Raw genomic sequence first — 14,867 nt, 5'->3', positions numbered from 1 at the left:
AGAACATCAAAAAGATGTTTTCACCAAAGAACAGAAACAAAAGTAATAAAATTGGTTCAAAATAAAACTTTAAAACGAGTTTATCAAACACCAACTTTATTTTTCAATCCAAAAACGAAAAAAAACACACCAACTTATTCTATTATTAGTGTTCTGGAAATATTTTCAGAACGGATTTATCAAACGTCATTTTCAAACAAAAAACGGTCTTTTAGCACAAAAATATTAAAAAATTATTTTGCATAAGAACTGGTTTTTCAGAACAGAAATATTATCAAACACATACTAAACTTGTAGAATCCTGGTTAGAACGTCATAGCACCTGAAAAACCTGTCAAAGGCCCGAGGTTGGGAAACAACAAACCAAAATGAGGCCCATCCTATTTCCAAGCCCATTATTGGCCCGATGACTTTCATCTAGAAGGTTTTTTTTTTTGGTAAGATCTAGAAGGTCAAAACATTGACTTGGTCTGCCAAACACCGTAGAGAAAAAACCCAGGTAGGGGTAGGTAATTTCAGTTACACGCGGTTCGCGTAACCGCCGGTTCATTCCGGGCCCGAACCGTGAAACCTAGCAAGGAAAAGAAATGAAAACCCGTTGTGAACACTGGACAGGGACGGGAATTTTTTATTTATTTTTTTACTTCAATCTGCTACGCCTGCGAAGGATGTTTTGTTTTGTTTAGTTTAGATTAACCGGTCAAAAGCTCTCTGGTAAAGGAATTATTGGAATCATCAACAACCATTCTTATGTTTTTTAAATCTGAAAACATCCAAACGAGGGCGAAGATGGAGGGTATGATTATAGGTTTCGTAATACTCTCCGACGTCGATTGAAGCTGAATCTGAATATATATTTTTTTCTCTTTCTCCGTGTGATTCCGAATTTCTTTCAATTCCTCGAATATTTAGAATCGAATCTGTTTAATCACATAATTCATCATGGGAAGCGAAGCAGCAGTGGGAGCACTAGCCCCAGGTTTCCGTTTTCATCCAACCGATGAAGAACTCGTTAGTTACTACCTTAGGCGTAGGGTTTTCGGGAAACCCTTTCGTTTCGACGCAATTTCTGAAGTTGATCTTTACAAATCTGAGCCATGGGATCTTCCAGGTCAGTGGGTGTATGCGTTTCGATTTTGCAATTAAATTCTTCTCAGATTATCAATTTCTCCGCCCTGGCTTTGTTATCTCTACCAGTAACGTTGCTTTTTGATTAATTTTGGATTCTCTAGCTCTGTCGAGGCTGAAGAGCAGAGATCTAGAGTGGTATTTCTTTGGTGCCCTTGATAAGAAGTATGGGAAGAGTTCTAGGACTAATCGCGCTACGGAGAAGGGCTATTGGAAGACGACAGGGAAAGACCGGGAGGTCCGACGGAACAATCGGGTTGTCGGTATGAAGAAGACCCTTGTTTTCCACATTGGACGTGCCCCGCATGGGAAGCGGACCAATTGGGTCATGCATGAATACAGGCTCGTCGACGAACAGTTGGTGAAATTAGGTATTGCACAGGTATATGCCAGTAGTACTTTTGGTGAATTTATGAGTAAAGGGAGATGGATTTATGTTATGCGTCTCTGATATTGATTGTAAAACTATAAATTTGTTTGCTTCTTGTTGTCAGGATGCATTTGTTCTGTGTAGAATTTTCCAGAAAAGTGGCGCGGGACCTAAAAATGGAGAAAATTATGGAGCTCCACTTATGGAGGATGAATGGGATGAGAATGAGTTGGATGAGAATTTGTTGATTCCAAACGGTGAGACTGGTGATGATGCCTTTGGTGATGTTGGGGATGAAGGATATCTTCAGCCTGATGATCTTGAGCAGGTATTTGCTTTGTCTGTTTATTTGATTTGTTTTGGTATACTGGTTCGTCATTATTGTTGGATAACCTACTTAGTTGAGGTAAGCACTTATGCACTTTAGTAACTCATGCCTATATTATTATCTGAAGATACTTGTTTGAGTGGTTTTCTACTCTTTGAGAGTTGAGATGAAGAAATAGCCTCGTGAAGGGCTGGTTCAGGATCCTGTTGGAAGTCGGTTTAATTATGGAATCCCGGTAAAAGTCAAGAGGTTAGGCTGCAGAGTAGGAATATTAGGGGTTTGAGTGAGTGAATCTGTTTCATTTTGTTTATAAGATGCAGATGTTATTACACTTAGCCTGAATTCTAAATATCCTTATAATTTAATGATATATTTCACTTGGACCCCCGGAGGTTTATTGGAATGCAAAAAGATTCCTCAGCTTTGTGAAAATGGAAATGCGTCCTCTAAGGTTGCAAAATGTTAATGAGAGCACCCATGCAGTCACTCTGGGGCAAAAAAATTGTTAAAGTAAAATGTTTTCTGACCAAATTGCTCTCTTGTCTTCTTCCCCTGCCCCTTCCCTTTTCCCTGCTACCCTCCTACTGTAACCCTTGCGTCCACAGTCCACAGCACCTCAACCTACACAGTTCCCTCTTACAATTGATCTGACCCTTTTCCTACACTTCAAATACATGCCCATGAGCCCCATGAAAGGATTTGGCAAATTATGGAAGGAAACCAGCAGTGGCATCAGGGTGCTTATCAACCTGAAGATTAAACACAGCGAGTGCTCTCTCTCTTGTTTTTCTTGAATTATTTTGATTTGTTGATTCTGTTACATTCATGGTTTAGAAAACAGGAATTAGATCGATCAAATGTGCTGGTTGGATTGAAAGATCTGCCATGGGCAATCTCAATTGCAGACTGTCACAGAGTTTTAGGATGTTGTGGTGAACATAGGTCACAAAAGTTTATTGTCCAAATTTCTCATCAATTGCTCTAAATCTGCTCAAATAGGCTGATTTGACTCAGCCTCTCCTTTGCCCTCTAATTTTCCTTGTCAATTTCTCGCTGACCACAATGTGTGGATCACCTCATGCTGGCCTTGAGCTCCGGAGTAATGGATGGGAGAATTCTGTAGACCAAAAGTCAAGCACCTAGCCAATTGAGGATTATATTCCTGTGTGCCCTTGGTTTCCTGAAGATTTCCGTGTTCAGTAGCATAAACGGGTGCTTCCCAGAAGCAGAGCACCCAAACAAGTTTTCCACAAGGCTCAAAATCTCATGGTTTTCATAGGTTTCACTGGTTATTGCTAGAGAAGATTCTGGTCTTCTCTATTTCCAAGTCCCTAAGGTTTTTCATTGATGGCACAAGAACCCATATTTAACCCTCCTTTAGTGCAAACCCATTCTTCCATGTTCATTAGACACCCGAAAACCATAAGGGGAGGTGGTGGAATCCTTTCTCGTTCACCTCCCCTCATGGTTGTCCTATTCTCCTCTCCCACCGCCAAAAAAAAACTCAGATCCCAGCCTCGACTTCACCACCCATCCTCAGATGGATCCACCTGCTATGCCCTCTGCCATGAAGAATCCCTAGCTGTTGGTTTAGCTAAATCAAGACTATGCTTGGTAAGAATTTTCCTCTGCATCGTCCAGCTTTCAAAGTTGTTTAGGCTTCTCTCAGCAAGCAATGGTAGTTGGAGGGTGGCCTTCAGACTTACATGCTTAATGATGGTGTCTTCATCTATAGGTTCTTTGATGAAGAAGCTAGAATGTGAGCTATTGAAGGTGCCCCATGGCTAGTGGGGAAAGATGAATTCTTCCTTCACTAATGGAATCCCCAAATGAAACTCAAGAAGCTACACATGTAGACCATCCTTCTCCTGGTGTCCTTACTAGACCCCCCCTCCATTTTGGGAACATTGATTGCCTGAGCCACATAGCCTCCCTCATTGGCAAGCCCCTCCATATGGACGCAACAAAAAGCCAAGAATGTCTCTAGGTTGGTAGAATATGCGTGGAAGTCTTTGCTGTCACCCTCTTATATCCTTTGTTATATTAAGGATGAAGAAGTCCATGGTTTTGACCAAGCCCTTCAGTTTGAAAACTTCTTGTTCTCCATACCTCACAAAAGGCATACGTATCGGCGTCATTGCTCCAATTTTCCCTTGACAAAAAAAAATTTGACCATCTCAATATGTTTTATACAATCATGTTGTACTATTGGCTATACTGATGGCAGCCTTATTATCACAATGCAACATCAGGGGGCTTGTAATAGGAAACCCAATATCTTGTAATAGACCCTTCAACCCTAGAAGCTCACATACTCCTCGAACCATAGATCTATACTCGGCCTCTGTACTAGACAATGCCACCACATTTGGTTTCATACTTCTCTAGGTCACTAGATTGCCCCCAACAAATGTGCAATATCCCAATATTGATTTTCTATTAGGGGAACTAACCTCATGTGCATCTGTATATGCTTCCACTTTCAAATTATTTGTGGGTGAAAAAAGTATTTTCTTTTCTGGTGTAGACTTCAAATGCTGAAGTATTATAGTGACATCATTCATATGAGTCGATTATGGGTTATGCATGAATTGATTCACTAGGCTTACTGAAAAAGCAATGATGGGCCTGTTGTGGGATAAATACCCAAATCAATTTCCCAACCAGCCTTTGATATCTCCCTTTATCCAATGGTACTCCCTCTTTCTCTTTGAACTTAATGCCTACTTTAGTTGGGGTATTCATGGTTGTACATCCCAACATACCTACTTCTGAGAGTAAGTCCATGATATACTTTCTTTGGGACAAACAGATGCCTTTTTCTGACCTAGCAACATCAATTCCGAGGAAGTATTTGAGTTTTCCTAGATCTTTAACCTCAAATTCCTTACCAAGGAAGCTCTTTAGCTTTTGTATTTCTGCACCGTCATTCCCAATGATGACAATGTCATCCAATAGACAATAAGAAGAGTAATGTGAGTTCCTAACCTTTTCACAAAGAGAGTATGGTCAATATAACTTTGTTTGTAACCAATCGATGTCACAACCTTTTGGAGACGTCCAAACCAACACCTGGGAGATCGCTTCAACCTATAATTCGACTTCTTCAATCAACAAATCTTCCTTTTTGTTTTGCTATCAGAGAAGTCATGTGGGATTTCCATGTAGGCCTCTTCTTTCAATTCTCCATGTAGAAATGCATTATTTACATGAAATTGATGTAAATTCCAATTTTGATTCACAAATGCTGATAACAAGACCCTTTTTTTGCAACAGGGGCAGAGGGTCTCTTGATAATCTTTTCCATAAGTTTGGGTGGACCCTTTTGCAACTAGTCTAGCCTTCAACATATTGACTTAACCATCCACGTTCTGTTTGACCACAAACACCCACTTACAACCTGCCAGTTGTTTCCCTAGAGGAAGAGTAACCAACTCCCAACTCCCAAGTACCATTTTTCTTCTTTGCTGCCTTCCAATTTTTATCAGCATAGGCTTCCTGCTAAATCTTTAGAATAGATGCAATAGAGAAAGAAGATATGAAGGCTCGGTAGGAGTTAGACAAAGAGTCGTAGGAAACATATTTGGCTATAGGATGGTGAGTACATGATCTGACTGAGAAATTATACCTTGGATATGGGAAGGGTTAGGTTGGTTTAGGGTTTTAACAAAGTCTGAGATGGGCTGGTGGATTGAGATACTTAGAGTTTTGGGATATCCAGGGAAATCCTAGGTAGGAAGGAATGATGAAAATGAAGTGTTCAAATGGGATGGGAGAGGTTAGGATTTTAACAAACCCAATTGGGCGGGAACTTTGAGAGGAAACAATTCAGCTTATGGGATGGGGAAAGGGTTTAACAATTAGGGAAAAGGTGGAAAAGGTTTGAGAGTTGCGGTTAGAGAATAAAGGATCTTGGTAATTGCGGTTAGGCTTGGGGCTTTCTTGATTGATTCTTGACTGCTTATATCTAATTCTTGGTCTTTCTTCCCTTTCTCTCTTCTTTCTTTCTTTCCTTCCTCTTTCTTTCTTCTTCTTTTCTTTTTTGTTTTCGGATCTGTCTCAAGATCAAGCAAGGGGGAAAGAGGGTGGGAAGGAGAGGAGGGGGAGTGAAGGCTTTCTGCCACAAGCATGGGGAGGGGTGGGGGAGGTGAGATCTTGCGGCAAGGGGGCAAGGACCTTGATAATAGGGGTGAGCGGCGGGGGAAGTCTTGCGATGGAGGGGAGGGGTGGGAGATGTACTTACTGGTTTGGGAGAGCTGTTGTTTGCACTTGGGTTGAAGAAGGTTATCACCAAGCTTAAGAAGATGAAGAATGATGCTGGAAATTTCAGAGAGAACTCATTTAGCTTCTCAGCGCAGGTCATGTGGTAGCTTCCTATGGCTCCCAAGTGTTAAATTTTTATTCTTCAATTGTCCTCCTTACATGAGGGTGGGGTGCCATAAATAACCTTACATTGGGGGGGGGGGGGGAAGACTTGGACTTAAACGAGGAAACCAAAGTGGACTCAATTAGGGAATCCTTTATAGATAAGGATCCCCTTTACAGCTCAACTAAAAAGGAATCTTTGAGATAACAACTTGAAGCTAACTAATAACCAGGACCACAAAATAGCAAATTAAATAATATTTATCAAGAAGGAATCTTATAAATAGATTCCAACTAGGATTCTTAATTATCTTAACTATCAATTAAATAAAACAAAACAGTTCTAGACTCCTTATTACGCAAGGAATCTAACTAGGCTTAGGAGGAGGGGCATGAAAATTTACTAAAATACTCCTTAGGGCATCTGGCTCTTTGGTGCACCATTTGGGCTTGGTCCTAGGGCCCATCTTTGGTAGTTCTTGGCCTGGGCCTGGTTACATCATCTCCCATCCTCTCTGAAATCTTGCCCTTGCCTCCTTCCCAAATCTCACCCCTGTACAGCCTGAAACCACTCATTTTCCCCTCCTCCCTCTGACCCTTACTGCCATCTATGATCCCAGTCTTGGCCGAAATTGCAGCTGCCTTCCCTTGTTAGAATCCTATGTTTATTTCGCTTTTGGAGATCAGGGACCTTTTGCAGCCACTGCTTGACAGAGATACGCTGTTTAGATCCTCGCCTATAGTGTAGCCTGCTCCTCTAGCTGCTGCTTACCTCTTAAGTCGTGCCTCTGTGTGTTGCCACAGGAACCGCCTATGAGATTGCCATCATGGAATAAATTTCGGTCAAAATGGTTGAAATTTCGACCGAAATGCCTGTATTTTTTCAAAATCAAAACAAAATGCAGACTTTTTCACAGAAGTAATATATTTCGACTGAAATTTCTGATATTTCGACCATTTTGGAGGTTTCGACCATTTCAACCATTTTGACATTCCGACTTGTTTTTCCTCAATTTTTGTTATATCCCATTTTCATCTAATTTCCACGACTCCTTTGCCTTCAAACACCTCTTTTGCTCATCTTTTGCCTCCAAACACCTCCTAATCCACAACAACTACAAAGGAAACTCCAGCAACAATAGAATGTGAAGCATGAGCCATACCCAATAGATCCAAACTTCCATTTTTTTTGTTTTTGCTTTGTTCATGCCTTAAAATGATCTTGTATTGCCTTGAGATTATTATATGTTTAGCCTAGGATTATGATCTTGTTTAGTTTGTTTTCAAAATACATATGTAGATATGATATATGGGCTTCAACTTAATACACGTGAGACACCATTTCTTGATCTAGTTGGTCATTTTATTTTATTGACTTGTTGTATATGTAACCATTCTATCAAACAATTCATGTATATTGATGATTCTACGCCTGTATGCAATATAGTTTGTACTTGTCGGAACCAGTCATTTGTTAGTGTACTTGAATGATAAATTTTCAGTGTTTTTTTGGGCAAAATACTAGTTTCATTATATTTATCATGCTTTATATAGGTAGGGGGCAAGAAATCAGAGGAAGTGGATGTCACATAAAGCCCGAAACCTAGGGTCGAAATTTAAAAAAAATAAAAGAAAAATGTTTCGACCGAATTTTGTTCCTTGATTGCCATTTCAGTCCACTTGCAACCTTGTATAGCCCTTCCGCCTATTGTCTCTGATAAGTGCCTAATCCACAACCTGAACCTTGTGCAAAGGAAGTCCCTAAGCATCTTGTAATCGACTCTCTTCCCTTGCCCTCTATTGCCTTGCACCTGTGCCTTCATCTACCTCAGACCCATTTTTAGTGTAACACTACGGCTGAATGCTCTCTCCCCCACCTTCGTATCTCTCCCTTACCCCACAAAACCATTGTTGGAGATCCTCCCCATTGTCGCCCTAGCCAAGGCCTATTCCTACTAAGACTTTTACCTCCCTTTCACTCCTCCCGGCCAGCACTTTTGTCCCAGCCCATCTCCTTCCCTCCTGGTTCCAATCCTCTTGGCCTAGCCCTTCACTTGACCCAACTCTTGTTTCCTCCCCCACTTTAGCCCATCCCAGTTCTATCTCCTCTTGGTCTTTCCCCCCTTAACCCCCTCCCATCCTCCCCTCCCCCTCCCCCCTCCCCCCTCCCCCCATTATCAATCGGTCCTTTCCTCCTCTTCCTTCGCCATTCTAGTGGGGATGCCTGACCTGGGGATATCCAACTATCTCAAGAGCTCGACCTGCTGTTTCTTCTTCTCCCGTTTCCCTATGTCCTTTGCTTGTGGCCAGCCTGTCTCTGGTGATAGTGATCTCCCTTTGTTGTGTGATAAGGACACCATTGACGATGCTACAGTGACCGATATCTCTACCCTCGCTTACGCTCCCGATCAAGATGGTTGTAGGCGAAGCAAAGCCATTATCAAGGGGTGTCATCAAATCAATGAATATTTCATTGTTGACTTTAGATCTCCTAGAAAGAAAAGAAAAAGAATAGAGTGAAGAATTAGATTTCACTCGGCTTAGTGATCAAAGTTGCATATCTTTTGGTGCTGGCCTTCTGCTTGTTGTGAGGCTTGGTGCCTTTAGTTTAGCCTCTTTTTAGTCTTAGGTTTGTTCGGGCTCCACCCTTGCACTCCTCATATCTCCTCTTCCTGCCCTTTCTATTCTCCTTTGGTAATGAACTTGGTTATTCATCCAAAAAAAAACCAAATTGATATCCAAGATCATGGTAAAAAATTCGAGGGAAACTCAAGTTTCGACCGGGTGAAAATGAGAAACTTAGGTGGAAACTTGGGAAATTTCGAGGAAACTGAGGACTTTTCCATACAAGTTTCGACAGGATTTAGAGAGTATTTTGGGGTGGGATCCTGTATTTAAGCTAATTAGAGTATAAAGAAAACATTTGTTGTATTTTGCTAAAAAATCAATGTAGATATGTCATTCAATGTACATAACATCAATGTAGAGTTGTCCAAAAAGTACATTATAAACTTAACTACTTAAGCACATAACATTCAAATATAATTTATAACTTCAAAATAGTTGACAATAAAAGGAAAATACAACTTAGTGTTAAGAGGAGTGCCAAGAGTTGATTCATCTTGTGTGCTGAGTAGTACTATGCCTGTAACATCCTCTCCTCCAACCAACGAACATAGACATCCCATGACATTTTATGCCTATGGTTGTCAAGTTAATCGACAACTGTAACTTTATGAGTCTGGTCATCAATATGCTTAACCAACCTGAGGGAATACGCACTTTGGATAGGGAAGTCCTGATGGAGGGGGTATTTGTTGTGGGTATTTGGGGAAACATGAAATAAACAAAAAAATTGAAAATTTGGGAAAGCTACAAAATTTACAGGAAAAAGTCCCAAGTTTCCAGGTTTCCACGAAATTTCCTAGGTTTCCACAAAATTTTCCAAGTTTCCCACAAAATTTGGGAATTCTTTTCCTCATGAACCAGCTGGTCCAACTGGGTTGAACCAAGTTTCGATAGGTTTCAAGGTTTCGACAAGTTTCGACAAGTTTCGACGAAATTTCGACAGTTTCGATCGAAACTGAGGATTTTTTTTCGGTCCTCATGAGTTTTGTTTCACATTTTCCAAAATGGGAAATTTCGGTGGAAATTTCTCTAGTTTCGATGGAATTTTGTTCTATGTGCAAGATAATATTTAAAAGAATTGATCACAACATGAAGAAGCCTCACTTTTCTTAGAATAAATGAAAGGACATTGAAAGAGATGGAAGTCTCGAAGCCATTTAACTAGAACAACAACCAATGTACAACTTAATGGTGGCCAGTCTCTCCCCCCCCCCCCCCCCCCAAAAAAAAAAAAAAATAAAATAAAAAAAAATAAAAATTGTTTAGTTCTTTTTTAGGATTGTCTCTGCACCACCATCTAAATCACAGAATCACAGAGTCCCACAGACTTGATTTGCCAAGGCTAGAAATGCACTAGCAAGTTTGGAAACCTTGCCGAACCCATCTTTGTCGTAGAGGATGGTCCTGCAGTTCCTCTTGTTCTTCTGGTTTTTGCAATTTCATCATAACCACTAGCGATGTTGGTGCCAATAATGGTGTCACAGATGGAACGGTGGTGGCTGAGGTTTTGCAAAAAGGGTTTGAATTGCATGTGAAGAGGACAAAGAAGAAAAGAAGGGCATTGGTGTCATTCTGCCTTACCAAGGGTAGAATGGTCATAAAATGGCTAAAAGTCCCTTACTGTTGGTAATTAGCACTCCAAGTTATGGGACCAGGTAACTTTGTCAACTTTTTTGGAATCTCAGGAGGTCCAGCTGCAATTTACAAGCTTGAGTCCAGCTGGTAAAGACCCTTATTTTTAATTATCCATGGATGGTTGAAGAAATTGATGGGTCAAACGGATCCTTCAGGAGACTAATAAGCGAGTAGGTTTAGGATATGGAATTCTATCACAGAAACGAAAGGTTATCCCAAGAACCTCCAATTTGTTGGCAAGATTTGTTGGAATTGTTGGCGCTTTCGGTTGAGCTCTCGAAAGTTTGGTCGCATACCAACCAATTAATGGCTTCTGACTTCTTGCAAAGCAGATTCCATTGCATGTGACAGCTGCTTTGCTCAATAAATTTTCTTTTATCAAAAAAACATAAAAGTTAATTGAACTGATTGCGCTTACTGTGGCAGGATAGGGAGTCTGGGCCTGCCTATTTGGCCCCCAAGGTGACATTGTTTAATGAATGGTCCATAACCCACCCCAGCCCATCTGTGGAACTGGTAGTTTAATGTATGCTTTCCATCATTCAAAACTGCAAATAATGGAACTCCATACCCTAAACCAAAACAAAACCATAACATTTATTTTCGTTAAAACTATAACAAACTAAACTATAGAATTTTGAAATTTCCATTCCAATTTATAGAAAATATAACAAAACTATAAACAATTGTTTGATTATGAAAAAAGAAAACGTACAGGACCTGCCATGCAGTATTGTTCCCATAGTTCTCCATCTCAAATTATTTTGAATCGCTTGCAATAGGATGAAATCTGAATAATGTACTTTGACCAACTAAAACCATCTTGTAAGCATTTAAAATATTATTTATCCAGTTGCGTTTAAACCAATAACAATCATGAATGTAGCAAGTGACTTGGCTATGTAAATTCCTACAGTTTTTACCTGGTTTAGGTTGTTGGTTGGAGGGTATCAGTGTCAAATTTAAATCCTAAGGAGGTGTGAAAACATTAAGGGAGTTAATGGGGAGATGAGCATTATAACTAGCAGTCGGTGGGCATAGGGAAATTTAAACAGGGTCCAAGCGTGAAATCGGAGACTCCCACACCTTTCTCTTACGACTTCAATACAGGCTTTTGAGAGAGGGAAAATGGGCTGTTAGTTTCTAAAGTTCCACAGAACGTCCACTTTCTAAACAACCAGAACACACAGTTCGTGTACATACTCAGGAGCGGTTAAGTTAGAAGTATCAATTTGCTACAAAGTGGGAGAAGAACAATACCTTGATAGCGGGAGCCTCTTATGGGGTTACTGGAAAACGATCAGTGGAAGGATGATCGGAAGACATGAAGAATGTTGAAGTTATCTCATGGAAGCGGAAGTAACAACCTTTGATTTTGCAAACAAGCGATTGGAAAGCACCTGTGGAAGAAGGAATGCAGAGGTTGAAGGTTTGGCAATCATAGAGGGCAAGAGTTCAGGGTTCAAATAGCACGGATATAGCTCGCATTTTTGTGATTCCGTAGAATCACACCCATAAATACTCATAGTTCAATTTGGTGATTCCGATTGGAAGTCACCTATTGAGATGTTTTCCATAGAATTACCCATTTTACACTAAAATCTGGAACCATCTGACTCTACAGAATCATGTGGATTCCATGAATATTTCAAACCAAATGATTTATTTAATCTGGAAACTTGATTCTCTGGAACAAAGAATTGTGGAACCAAAAGCCCCCAAAATGTCCAAGACTAGAGGTTTATACGAGTCTTCTTATTCTTGATTACTAGGTTACAGTTGTGTGTCAGCAGTATTGACCAATTCAGCTGAAATATATGGTGCTGCTCTAGCTATATTGGATTGTTGGGATATGTTCTTGCTTGCAGCATAAACCATTCTGCCTAATTCTGTGCCTACAACTGGTTCGTTTTTCCAGTTTCCTTTCTAAGTGGATGCCTCACATATTTACAGAATCGAGATTGCTTACATTTGTGGTTCAATTTGTTAATCTCATTTTCTTCTGGTTCCATGCAATTTTCCTTAAACTCTGGGTTTTACTTGTTTCAGGACATGGACACAGTTAAGCCATCTGAAAACATTCCTCTTTCATTGGACTTTTATCATGGAGATGGTTCCAACAACATAGAGCAAGCTGATGGCTTCCCTGTGGATGATCAGAAGGTCTTTATTGGCAGTGCTGGACAGGCTGACTTGCCAGAGCCACCTGAGGACCAAAAGTTCTTGGACTCACCAGAACAATATCAGATAGATGTTCAACCACTAAAAGATGAATATTTTGAGTTGGATGACTTTTTGAATCCTGTGGATGGCAATTATATTTCTGATAACCCTGTTAATGATGAAATGAAATGCTCCAATGCTTCTGATAGTTGCCCTGTCGGTGATGGTTCATTCCTAGAAATAAAGGACCTCCAAAACCCTGCTGAGGCAGTTCCTTCAGGGTTGGAAATGCTCGATGAATACCTGACATATTTTGATGCTGTCAACAATGGCTTGGTTTCTGGTCCTCTAGATTCCTCTGATATCTTAGAGAGTGAATATCCTGTCTTAGACCCTTCACCTTCCAACAGGGTGGTAAGATAAATCATCAACTTTCAGGCTCCTTCTGTTTGTTGAAGAAAAGAGAAGGGAAAAAAAAAATCTTTTGGTTATTGCTTGTGAAATTAGACTTACTTCTATTGTTGCCTTTCATATAGGTGAATAGTGGAACTGGAGAACCACTGCAAATGCCACAGCCCTCGAAGCCACTGGGTAGCGAAGGTGCTTCTTCTTCAAAGCAAAAGTCAGATGACATAAAGCTTGAACCAGGTACATGTTTTATTTCAGGTGGAGTTCCAACTGATTGCCTTGAGATCTGGTTCTTGGGGAAAAAGAACAAGAAGAATTGTATATATCAGTTTATTCATATTCCAGGGTTTTATGTTGTATATCAAAGAAGTATCAGTTTCTGCATTTTTGTTCGTACATAATATAGGGATCATTATGTTTGTCATTTTTATGTTTCAGATGTTCAATATGAGGGTTGGGACAATACCCTTGCCAAAGGTGTCAGTCGTATGTTGGGTTCCATCCCTGCTCCTCCAGCATTTGCCGAAGAATCCTGTACAAAAGAGGTAGCGTTGGGACAGAAGTCGTCGTCAACAGAGTCTTCCAGATCAATCCATGTTACCGCGGGGATGATACGTGTAAGCGACGTGACATTCAGAGGCAGTGGAATAGACTGGTCACTGTCCAAGGGTGAAGATTTGGGTCTCCTCTTGTCCTATGGCATGATGAGGACTGATTTAATGGCTACTGAACAGATTGTAAGCCACTCTGTTGGTTTTGAACCTCTGGCTGGTCTACTCTCAGGTAAGGCAGGATCCCTGATGGTGCGTAGCAGTTTCTACCTAATCATCTTCTGGGTTCTGATACTTTCAGTTGGCTACAAAATTGGATGCTGCGTCTATACAAAATAATGCAGGTTTGTCTACTTGTTTAACCACATTGATATTGTTTAAAAAGGGAAAAGAAAGGGAAACCCTGAATGGGATAGCTTAGATACATTATTATTTTATTATCTGTTGTCGGACAAAGAATAGTGTTCTAGGTTGAAGCTTATGACAGGATTTACTCATTAGTAGGCAATACGTTTGATTTTGTACTTGATATATTTGTATATGCGCATGCGTCTAAGGTGTTCTCCATTCCCCCCCCCAACCTCGTTTGAACTAACTGTTCTTTTTTGGAGCCTACATTATAACTTGTTCAGGAGATGGAGCAGAACATATATTCTGCGGCAAGGCTTAATCCGGATCTGAATCAGAAATGTTGATGGACCCGGTTGGGATGGGATGGAATGGGATGGGAACTGCTTTCAATTGGGTTGGGATGGGAAATGCTTTCAATTGGGTTTGGATGGGAAATGCTTTCAATTTGGATCATCTGATTTGGTTCAGTTTTTGAAGCCGTAGTTAAGATTATAAGCGATTGAGAAGGCATGAGAGAGCCCGTTTGGGGATTGGGGATCACGCAATTGTGCTCATCACGTAGATATAATCAAGCTGGGGAGTTTGGAAGGGATATGGAAGTTCATAGTTGTTGGAGGGCGCTGGAAAAATTCGAGAAATTCGAGTCTGTTGCCACTACCGGACAAACCATGGGTTCATTGCTGAGTTCAGATCCTCTGTGTCTGGGTAGGGCGTGCATTCATCCATCCTTGTGCGCATTGGATGCTTCGTCTTTGGTACTAAGCAATCATGGTAAGCCGCATCGGTTCGCCACTCGTCAACCATTGGATATACATAATTAGAAGTGATTCCATCAAAGATAGTGGAGGAAGGAAGTTTTTTCTTTTTGTTGGATGTTAGTTTCTCGTTCACTTAGGGAAAAATCTAGTTTAAGGAAAATTTAAGTTAATTTTTTGATTGA

The 14,867-nt window shown here is 40.5% G+C and overlaps 1 protein-coding gene across 1 annotated transcript; it reads left to right on the top strand.

Moving 5' to 3' along the window:
* The first annotated feature begins 642 nt into the window (after positions 1–642).
* LOC149023717 (NAC domain-containing protein 53-like) lies at positions 643–14,268 on the top strand. Its single transcript, XM_089144221.1, has 6 exons — positions 643–1,111; positions 1,233–1,510; positions 1,623–1,826; positions 12,504–13,031; positions 13,154–13,265; positions 13,464–14,268. Exons 1-6 carry the CDS (start codon positions 943–945, stop codon positions 13,913–13,915), a joined length of 1,743 nt encoding a protein of 580 aa, XP_089000347.1. The 5' UTR covers positions 643–942; the 3' UTR covers positions 13,916–14,268.
* Positions 14,269–14,867: the final 599 nt, after the last annotated feature.

The sequence above is a fragment of the Hakea prostrata genome, chromosome 2, assembly GCF_041222555.1.
Source record: "Hakea prostrata isolate BN-2017 chromosome 2, UWA_Hpros_2, whole genome shotgun sequence".
In the NCBI taxonomy this organism is placed as follows: domain Eukaryota; kingdom Viridiplantae; phylum Streptophyta; class Magnoliopsida; order Proteales; family Proteaceae; genus Hakea; species Hakea prostrata.
Note: the sequence above shows the minus strand (reverse complement) of the source record. Positions and strands in the feature narration are given on the sequence as shown.

Bases quoted from the DNA above. Each gene is read 5' to 3' on its own strand.
- LOC149023717 (XM_089144221.1), top strand. From the start codon at position 943: ATGGGAAGCGAAGCAGCAGTGGGAGCACTAGCCCCAGGTTTCCGTTTT. The intron at 1,511-1,622 runs GTATATGCCAGT...TCTTGTTGTCAG, and splicing joins TGAAATTAGGTATTGCACAG to GATGCATTTGTTCTGTGTAG. The intron at 13,266-13,463 runs GTACATGTTTTA...TTTATGTTTCAG, and splicing joins TGACATAAAGCTTGAACCAG to ATGTTCAATATGAGGGTTGG.